This window comes from Bactrocera tryoni, chromosome 4 (genome assembly GCF_016617805.1).
Source record: "Bactrocera tryoni isolate S06 chromosome 4, CSIRO_BtryS06_freeze2, whole genome shotgun sequence".
In the NCBI taxonomy this organism is placed as follows: domain Eukaryota; kingdom Metazoa; phylum Arthropoda; class Insecta; order Diptera; family Tephritidae; genus Bactrocera; species Bactrocera tryoni.
The window spans coordinates 19,111,059-19,121,963 of record NC_052502.1 but is presented as its reverse complement, the minus strand read 5'-3'; the positions used below and the strand labels follow the sequence as shown (position 1 = coordinate 19,121,963).

Genomic DNA, 10,905 nt, shown 5'->3' with positions numbered 1-10,905 from the left:
AAGAAAAAAGCTTTCCAAAGTTACGACGTCACTCTACTACATTGTCGTCGCCATGTCAACAATGTGGTGTTCCCAATATTGGTGCCGGCGCCAGCTATGAGTTATTGCGATCCGGCTCGCTGAAGAATTCCGTAGCGAAAGTGGAGGGCACAGTGATTGCAGGGGTGGGTGTACTAGCGCCGATGGCACGTATTTTCTGTTGTTGTTTTGGGTTAAGGGAAAAAATAAATAAATAAACTTGGGGGGAAATGCGTCTATTTTAAGGCGCTCAAGCATTAGTATCCGTTGCTGCTGCCTGCATTCCTGCACTTCAACTGTGTTTAGGCGCTTATGATTGTCATCAACAAATTCAAAAGCAAAATGCAAATACATTAACTACACGCACTCATACATACATGCAACACACCTGCATACATATTTATAAGTGATATGTGTGATCTTGCGACGCGCGCCGTCCATAGTTTTGGCAAGAATGCACCACGTTTTTGGATCAACATTGCCAAAGTTAAGTCATTTGGCGTTGGACTTATTTTTAGCAGGTGCGCCGACGACGACGACGACAACAACGAAGGCGAAGATGATGACGACGACGCCGGCGGTACAAAGGAATGCGCCGACGTTGTGTTTGTTGTTAAACACTCAGAAAATATCTAATCGTAAATAGCAAATGCGACTAATGAGAATGATGCAGACGCAGCTTTTAGACACCGCCGCCACTCACTTAACGATTAAGTTCAACAAACTAGTTGGCATTTGGCAGCGGAACCGCGGACTGATTACTGAAAACGTTTTTCCTGTGAGGGTATTGTTTTGATAACAATGCGTGGGGTCAACAATGGAAAGCGCAGCTGTGATCTTTTACACTTGAAAAACTGCCAAGACTTTACTTCCTTACTTGAGCAGTCGAAATAGAAAGGGAAACGCTAAAGAATTTCTATTTTCGAATAAATTTAGCATCGAACATTGAACTTTGCGATTGGTTTGGCTATTTGAAACATGAACTTGCTATGCGAGATTTTAGGAATTCTTTGACAGCAACCACGCATGATTTTTAGTATCAAGTTTTCGTAGCCAACAGGATTAGAGCACCGGAAAATGGCCCTTGGTCGAGCTGTCGTGGGTGAATGAAGTCTTCACATTAAAATCCCAAAATAATTTGGAAATTTTTTATGGAACAAAAAACTCCGAGGATAAGTGACATTATAATGGACTAAACCCTCGAATCTAAAACGTTTGGTGAAGAAGGATATAGCGTTACTCCCGGTTTTGAAATCTCATTAAAGCTATGTAAGGCCATTAAAACAATATAGAGAATACCGTACTGCACTCATATAACGAAAAAAATATACATATAAAGATTAATACAGTGGACTTTTACAACTTTCTAAGGCATAACTCTTTCTATTTTCACTTTTCAGCCGGGATTATTTCGTGAAAAAAATGCTCACCTGTGTTTACTCTATTATTAACTTTTAATTGAAAATCTTGGGGTAAAGAATAATATAAAAAATACGTTTTTTTTAATAAAAGAGCACGACACAAGTTCACAAATTTGCAAAATAAAGTTAATAAACAGTCTTTCTAAACGCATATACCCACAGTTACATACATGTGTACCTTATTGTATTCATTTGCTGTGTATTGGGAATTTAGGTACGTCAACATTTGGTGGAATGTGGAATTTAGCGCACATTCACTAAAACGCGCCCTGTGTGCTCATTCACTTACCTAGCAGCATCAGTATATCCGTTTGTGCAACATAGCCAGCTGCCACTAGACATCCACGCCACTTAGCCGCTAGCTGCGCACGCTCTCGTTCGATTGAGTTGTTTGTGTTGAAAATTAAAGATCGCGTAAATCCATTTGGGGTTTTTGCACTTCGCCTCTATCGGCGCTTCAATTGCAGATACGTTATATGTGTATAAAAATACTGCGGATTATTTTTAAAATCAGCGTGCATATTCGCATTCTTGCATATCCCGCACACACAAGTATCGGCGCGTACGAACGAGCACGCACTTCCAATGCGCGTCCGCTCTAATGTAATGCACTAACAAATTTGAATTTTCAAGCGGAAAATATTTCAGATGTAAAATTAGTACACAATTAGCTGTATTATTGCGCGATGATATATCTCAATTGCTTGCTTTTATTAGTCATTTCAGAATTTATGCATTCATTACCGATTTTTATTATATGCACTTATTTTTGGCTATAGGTAAAGTGTTGAAAACATAAAGATATTTTTAGTATTATTTTTTTTAGATTTGCTTTAGGAATATACAAATAAATGTAGGTAGATTTATTAGTCAACTTACTTGGCGACACTTACTTTAACGCTGTGTCACGGATAGACATTCTTGAAAAAGCTCGGGCCATCCATGGTGAACTAAATGTAATCGAATTACTGCCATAGAAGGAAGCTCGACTTTCAGCAGCAATATTAGCAGCAAAATTCAATGTAAAAAAGAATCTGATACCATCTATCATCCATCCATCCATCTATCAAAGAACTAACTTGTTCTAAAATTCGTACTTATAAACTTTGTCCAAACCAAATTAGTTAATTCAATATAATATATACACACGTCGATATCAATTATTCATACAATAAAATGAAAATTTGTTCCTTTGCAATACAATTGGTATCCGGCGCGAAATTAAATTACCGGAACTTCATAAATATTACTCGAATTGTCAATTTTCATTTGACTGCGGAAATGTCAACCAATAAGCTCAATAAACATGGCTTAGCGTTACCAATCGGTTTTGAACCACGAATTTTCGCAGCTTGTCAAAGTGGGATTCAAATTGCTATTGATTTACACTTCACGCAGTTTATATATTAAAAAAGTTGTTGAGTTTCGTTATTAGAGAAATTACTATTATATTTTTCCAATAAAATTGATATTTTCATTTTGTAAACAATATTTACTTACCATCTTTCCGCTCAATTGGCTCTTCCAATAGTAAGCCATAGTTGCCACTCGCTTGTGTCTTAATTTCCACACAGTATTTGAAAATGTCTCAATCAACAAATGCAACTCTAATTGGTTGGCAACACCGCAAGAATCTGCAGCTGTCAGCGAAATGGCGCTCCTAAACATGAAGAGAAAAATGTTGAGGCATTCGAAAATCGCTCTTTGTACGTGAAAGGTGGAATGATTGCAGAAAGCGGACGTTGCACGAAACATGTTTTCTTAAATCTAAATCTGATATTAAGTTTTTCGGGATTAAAAAACTATCGGTTTGGTGAAGAAGTGAATTAATTGTTATTTGAAGTGGAGTAAACCGATTGAATTGGTAAAGTTTCAATATAATCGTGGTGTTAATTTGAGAAATCACATTCTGATTAAAAAAAACTCCGTTTGCTTGCTCATTCGTTCGCTCGCCCGCCTTTCGTCGCGTTACGTTGTTTGTGAAACGAAAAAAAGGAGAACGAGCAAAGAAGAAAATTGTAATAAGTTGCAACTTCACTCCCTGCTGTTAACAATTACGACAACGATTTCCTTAACCATATTCTAAGTGTGTAATAAAATATTTTGACTATTTCCAAATCGAAGGAAGGTTTTGTGTTTAAGTTTGTGCATAGAACCCATTCTAATTGTGGTGGAGACAAAATTCCATTTATGAAGGTAGTTAGCTGAAACTCAAAAAATGTTGAGTTAACCCACGAACGTACCAAGTGTAGAAACGAACGTACGAACAAACGAATGGAAAACGAAAGCTGTAAAAAGTAGAAGATGTAGTAGAGCAAAAGAAGAAGTGGTTAAATTGGATGCGAAATAAAACGTAACTGGTAGACAACGAAAAATATAGTATACGTACATAAAACAGTGAGGAAACATATCAGTGAAGCTGAAGAATAATTTAAGACCAGAATAGCAAATTTGAAACAAGTTTGCTTTCGTTAAATTACAATACAATTTGTGTGTTTTGTGAAATAGCAGTGTGTAGTGGAAAACCAACGAAATTCACACATCGCTGATTCATTCCAACAAATATAAAAATATAAATAAATAAGAAATTTACATTGTGTACTCGCTGTGTTTAATTCTTGGAAAATAACTCCCTCATATCCCAAAAATAAATGATTTAATTTAAATACATGTAAAATAGTGTCGGCTCTAAAGTTGTTATTGCTACATCAATTAGTTTTGCCTAAAATCAACGTAAATAAAAAAAATATTACCTACTTGGAAATATAAAAATAATTTAGTGTACGCGTGCGCGCAGCGAATAAATTTTTCAAAAATCTTGCTAAATAGTGTAAAGTTTAATCGAAATTTCTTATATTTGCATAGCAATTTTTCGTATTTACTGTGAAGTTTCACTTCGCTGTGATTTAAAAAATAGTTAAAAAATTTTTGTAATTTTAACATTGAACGACAAGTAAACAAAATGTTTACGGAAGGTATTTTCCCAATTGGTGATGGCCTCTTGGACATCAATGAGGATCGGCTAAAAGAGCTGCTGGTTGCGGACGATATTAATGAAATATACGAATTGGAACAAACACCATTTGCCAGGTGAGCATGCGCGTGGTTGTTTTGTAATCTTTTCGTAATTGTGATTTGTCTGTGAATTCAATACAGTAATGAAATTTCGAAATATTTTTTTTACTTAATGTGCGCAAAAAAATGTTAAGTTGCTTTCGTAGGAGTATTTCTCACGTGTGTTTGCTTATGTTATGAAAACCCGCCTTTGAAAAATCAAATTATGATTCTTTATTTTAAAATTACGGTACTTGTTATATTTCAAAAATATACATATGGATGTATCTGTGGTATGCTACATTTGTAGTAGTTTCCAAAAAGTGTATCAAGTACAAAATAAAGCAAATAAAGTTGTTGACCAAGTTTTTGCTCCAATACAAAAAAGAACGGTATTTCAAATTTAAAAACCGGTATCATAAAATTTTTAATAAATTCCGTCATTGCTAAATTTAAATCAAACTGAAAAACGCTAAAGATAACAATTAGCAGCAAATTTTTCGCTGCCTCTTACCACAAGAGTAAACAACGATTTCGCATTTACACACATTTGTAGTAGCTAGAGGAACATTATTGGAAGCATATTAGGAATGTATGAACCTTCGTACATTTGTATGTATGCATGTATGATTGTATGTGCTATAACTGGTTAGCACACTAAGCTCTTTTAATACCTAGCCTTACCAACCTTACTGCTGGCAATCAACGTCCGCATAGCAAAGCATCCATTCATTTAGCCAAGCAAACTGTTAGTCAGTTGGACAAATCAAATTGCCGTAATTCTTTTTATATGCGATTTAATTTTGCTTTGTTAGCAATTTTTTGCAAGTTGTTGTTCGGTAGCTGGCGACCATGTTTTTTGTTTTGTTATTGTAGTGCCATTGCTGACTGAAGCTGTTAGTTTAGCACAGTCACATTCTAGTGAAACAGTCAAATACCTTTAGCCAGCAGTTATTGTACATATTTGTTACTGTAAACCTATGTACATATGTACATACATACTTACATATGTACATAACATGCATATACATATGTATGTATAAATAAAGTATGCAAAAGTAACTTAGAGTGTTTCAATTGCTTTATCATCATTTTTAATATCACTTCTCTAGTGGTATTATAATTGTACTTAACGGTTGGTATTTTACTTTTTATTCTTTTTTATTAAACTACTTTTGCGTTTTTATTTGCAGAATTTGTTTTCTGCGCAACAGATAAAATTAGCAGCCAATGTTCCTCATACAAATATAATAAAAATATATTTTTAAATTAAATAAAAATGTAGACTAGCATTTTCTTTTATATGATGTCTGTGGTATGCATTCTTAGCCGATATTAGTTTAATTTATATAGATCACGCAAATTAGTAGCTCTAACAAAAAAGTGTTAACAGCTGGTTTTGCATTGTTGCTGTTTTCTGTTTGTTTACTTGTAAATTTGTTTGACATTTTGGGTTTTTACGTTGTTTCCACACACTTTATTCTGTGCCCTTACTGTAGCTTCAAACTTCGGGCACGTATGTACATACATACATATGTACATATGTTTTGTTATATACGTACATACATATGTATATACATACATGTACATAGGTAGATATAAGTATATAAATTCATATGTGTACCTCGCTTTTGCATCTTCGCTGTCAACTGTAAAGCAGCTAAGCTCTAGTATTTACGAGTCGTTGGAATTTTATCAGCATGAGATAATGGGCATGCAAATACAAACTTTGCCTGCATTGTTATTACATATTTTTGCGTTATACGATATTCCATATAAATACTAACAAATAGAGACAAAAGTGAAAAGTCCAGAGTATAGACTTTATTATAGAAGATATAATAAAAAAAATTCTTTTGTGTGTCAAACGTACATATTTTTGAAAATATTTGAAGTTGATTCGGTAAATAATTTCGAGGTATAGTTTTATTATTTTTTGTTATTTCCAAATTTTTCTAACCGAAACGTGAATTTAACAGTTTTCAAGTCAGCGGCACTGTTAGTAAAAACCTCAGCTTTTCAACCCACAAATGTTTTACAGTGCCATGTTATGCACGCATAAAATAATAATTACATTTCTGTTAATCTGGCTATACAACACTTCAGCTGCAATTTACATTTTTAATGAGTTTATGCATAAATAAAATAACAGCACATACCACATATTTGTCAAAATGCATTAAATTTCATAAATGAAATTAAGAACCGCACGACAGAATATTACAAATTGCTGACAACAGGAAGTCAATGCCACCACTTGTGGCCAATACAAGCGCGGTGAGTGACGTGTTGTCGATTGGCGAGTGCGTGTTAACATAGCTACTTCGTTTCGACTGTGGGCATTGCTATCATATTTTCTAATTAAGCCAAGCTTGGTAACCGCTTTGACAAGTTACATTATAGACACTAAGAATGAAATGCACAACCTACTATTCGTGTTCGTTAAAGGTTAGTTTAAGCGACTTTTTATGAAACTCGGTTATGTTTTAGATACAAAATTAAAAAATCTGTATATAATGTTTAAAAATAATGTAATTTTCGAAGGGTTGAAATCCATTACAAAACCTTATACTTTGGTATGGTTTGTAGTGTTCGATAATTTATCGACTTTCGATGCTGTGTAAACATAATAATTTTCATAGAACACAGAATTTCCGGAAAAACGCGTTTAAAGTTTTGGGAGCCGATTAAATTAAGTTAAAAAGTTCTTATAAATATGCTCATGTCACCGAAATTATTTGCCGGATCAATTTAAAATATTTGGATATATTTTCAAATACATGTACATTCCATAGATATGCAACAAAATCTAATTTTTGAAGTTCATAAGTGAATATAACCTCTAAAATAGATGTATCCTTCTGTTGACTTGACTAAATTATGAATAATTATCATCATCTCAAGAAAATATTACTACACCTAATACCTTTCATACATTACACGTGTGTCCGCCGGGACTAGAATCTCTACTGAATGACCTTCAAATGCCATCAATCGAACCTAACACCGATTTGCTAATGCCGCTTTTATATGGTCTTCTTATTTTCCCCGTGTATTGAGGCCACAAAAATACAATTCAAACCATTTAAAATATTAATTTCAATTCTAAAATCTATAAACTGTCTAGTCGGCAACAATTTCTTCTAATGCCTTGACAAAAAAACCTGCTATAACAAAGAAGCTGCAAAGTAAAGGTAGAGACATTCAATGGCTGATGTCGGATTTCGGCTGCCAAAAGCGAAAACTGAAGCAAGCAAAAGCAAGAAAATAAGAAAAAAATCCAACAATGGCATCGGCAACAACAACAATAACATTTAAAAGAAAGTCGTAAAATGAAACTGCAGTCCAGTTTAAGAGTGTACTGTGCATTGCGCCGCGCCGGCTACAAGTCCATGCGGTCTGCTGCCAGCGTCACTCGAGCTGGTCAGACAACGTCGTTAGCAGCAGAAGCAACAACAGCACCGGCAGCAGCAATAACTGCCAGTCCAACTTGAAAGCGACAACAACAATTCGCTGCAGCTAGCTGCAAAGCAACAAGACCAGTACAGCAAACCAGACCCGGCTCAACCAGTGCCCGAACGAGCGCGGACAACTGCAAAACAAGCCACTTTTTTGTGTTGTTTTAATACTTTTGAAATATTTTTATATTTTTTTCGCTGTCTCTTTTTATTTAATTTTTTAATTTCTTTGTAGCTTCTTTTGTATTTCATTTATACACACACAATCTTTCGCACTAAGCCGAATTAGTAAAGAAATTGAGTTAATTCACACCTAAACTGTAACTTGCCCTTTTGCTTAACGACCAGTTATCTGTCATTTATCGTTCTTTGTGAGCTTTGCAATTCTTGCTGTTTGCCATGATTGTGTTGAAAGCGATGTCTTCTCTAAAGTCTTCGCAATCTGTTGGTTTTCGTTTTTATCACATCAGCTGTATGTTATTTGCCATGTTTTATATGTACTTATATTTATTTTGCTGCAAAAATTTGCATATTTCGTTCCTCATTAGTTTTTATTTACTAGTTACTCGTCGTTGACTTGTCGTTGTTGTTCGGCTGATCTGCTGCTGTAACTGAGTTCGGCGTAACTTTCTGTTCTCGATTTGCATAAATATTTGCACATGTTCTTACCAACATACATTAGCGCAACTTACATACATAAATATGTATGCGATGCAATTTTCATATTCTGTCATAAACTTCCTTTCTTGCCTCGCAGTATGTGGCAGTGGCAGTTTTTGTTTGCTTTGCATTTATGTAAATCTCCGGTCTGGTCGTTTTCTGTCAGTGCAGCTGACCAGCTGCTCATATCTATGTTTGTTTGTTTGCCTTTTGCTTTCGTGAAACTGCATGCACTCCTCTGATTACTCATATCACATATTCGTATTATTGTCGGAGTAAGGGTTTGACTACTCGATATGGTTTACTTCCTTATTTACTTTTCTTTTATACATTTCCCTGCAATTTTATAACCTAAACAGCGTATAGTATTAAGTTTGCCACTATCCAGATGGAAACGTTAGAGACCTTATAAAATATAAATATGTATACATGATTAGCCTGAAGGGCTGAGCCGATTAGCCTTGTCCATCGGTGAATACTTGAAATAACACTCAGTTTTTGTGGTATCAATCTGAAATTTTGCACACGTACTTTTCTCTCCAAGGAGTAGCTGTCATACAAACTGATCAGTCAAAATTTAGACCTCGTATGGAAAACTTTTTTTTTGCAAGCTATCTTCTCGAAATTTGGCAGAGATTATTGTGCAAGACAAAGCTTTAATCTCCGAACAAATTGTTTAGATCGGACCACTATAACATATAGCTTTTATACAAACTGATCAGTCGCAGTCTTAGTATGGAAAACTTTTTTATTTGAAAAAATATCTTTACGAAATTTGGTATGGTTTACTGTCTAAAGCATATCTTTAATCTCCAAACAAATGGTTTAGATCAGACCACTATAGCATATAGCTGTCATACAAACTTATCGTTCAAAATCAAGTTCTTGTATGGAAACCTTTTTCATTTGGTACGACATTTTCATTAAATTTGGCATATAATATTGTTCAAGGCAAAGCTGTAATCTCCGAACAAATTGTTTACATCGGACCGCTATAGCATGTAGCTTGCCTTATATTCTTCAATAAAGAAACGTGTTTTTAATTAATCGCCATTTAATGAAAATTTACGCGCTCATTTATCAGGTTATTGCCACCTGCAGAATTTCATCGGCCATGCCATTGACTTTTGGCTGAAAAATTTCGTTAATGTTCCGGGGTATGTTCTCGCTTTTCTTGCTGCCATCGCTTTCCATTCAGAAATTCCGAAACGTCGTCGTTTGATGAGTATCGTTGAATGTTCGTTGACGTTTTGCGCTTCCTACGTCAGCGTTTTGCAAGATATTTTACTTTTTCTTTAAGTTTTTACCAATTGCAACTTTCGATTAAAGGTGCTCCCCGTACTTTATATGTTATATTACCTCTCTTTTTCATATATGTATGTATTTTGTATTGTCTCTCCTCACTTATTAAAATTTTTTTTGCAAATTTTTTTGCAGTTCTGATAACTTCCCCATCGTTGTTAGTGTTGTAGTTTATTAAAAAAAAAGCGACAACAGCATATTCTTCTACGCGTTCCTTACAATTTTTGCTACGCCGATTCCACTACTTTTTTGCTGTTCACTACTTGCACCCCGTGTTTCAACTCTTACCCGCAATCACTCGCCGTACCTTTTGTGCAGCACCTTTACATTTACCTCGCATATCTTTTCTTTTTCTATAACAATACATACATACATCCATACTAATTTCTTTCCGCCTTTCTTGTGAAAAAGTTGTGTTTCTACCGCAGTTTGCTTTTGTTTTTGTACGAGTCAATTTTGCGTGCCTATCAGCAGTTCCCTCACAACAAGCGAAGTCACCAAAGCAGCAACAGCATATCGGCGAAACTTCTGCATAACTCTGCCGTTTGCCGCTTCTTCTTATTTATAAATTTTATATACCATATTTTTTTTGTTGTTTTTCTGCACCAGCAACTTCTTCCCGTCACTTTTCCAGATTAGCCGCGCTGCTGAATGCTGCCACATACATAAATACATACAAACTGACGCTGCACTGATTGTGTCTAGTTGCTTGCCTGCCTGCCTGCTTGTCTTCTGTTGCTAGCTGTTGCTGCCTGCATAACATTATTCGTTGTTGTTATTGTGTTTGCTAGGCGCTGATTTGCCTGTTTTGGAGTCTGCAATTCCGCGTCCAATGACTGTGAAGGTCGTTTGCTTGTGCGCTTATGGATTCTTAACCACTTTTCAGCTGTTTTCTTTTATATTTTACTTAAATTTTGCTTTGCCGCTGCGATTATTTCACTTTTCTGCGTTATTTTACTATCAGCGCACGTCAGTTGCCACAGCTCTCAGAC

General features: G+C 35.2%; 1 protein-coding gene across 1 annotated transcript in view; it reads left to right on the top strand.

Annotated features, from left to right (window-relative positions):
* Nucleotides 1–3,147: 3,147 nt before the first annotated feature.
* Nucleotides 3,148–10,905, top strand: part of LOC120775967 (death-associated protein kinase related) — a 203,828-nt gene continuing 196,070 nt past the window's right edge. The window contains exons 1-2 of the mRNA XM_040106383.1: nucleotides 3,148–3,303; nucleotides 4,305–4,529. Coding sequence (XP_039962317.1) covers nucleotides 4,402–4,529 — 128 coding nt within the window. The 5' untranslated portion in view covers nucleotides 3,148–3,303; nucleotides 4,305–4,401. The remainder of the gene's footprint in view (nucleotides 3,304–4,304; nucleotides 4,530–10,905) is intronic.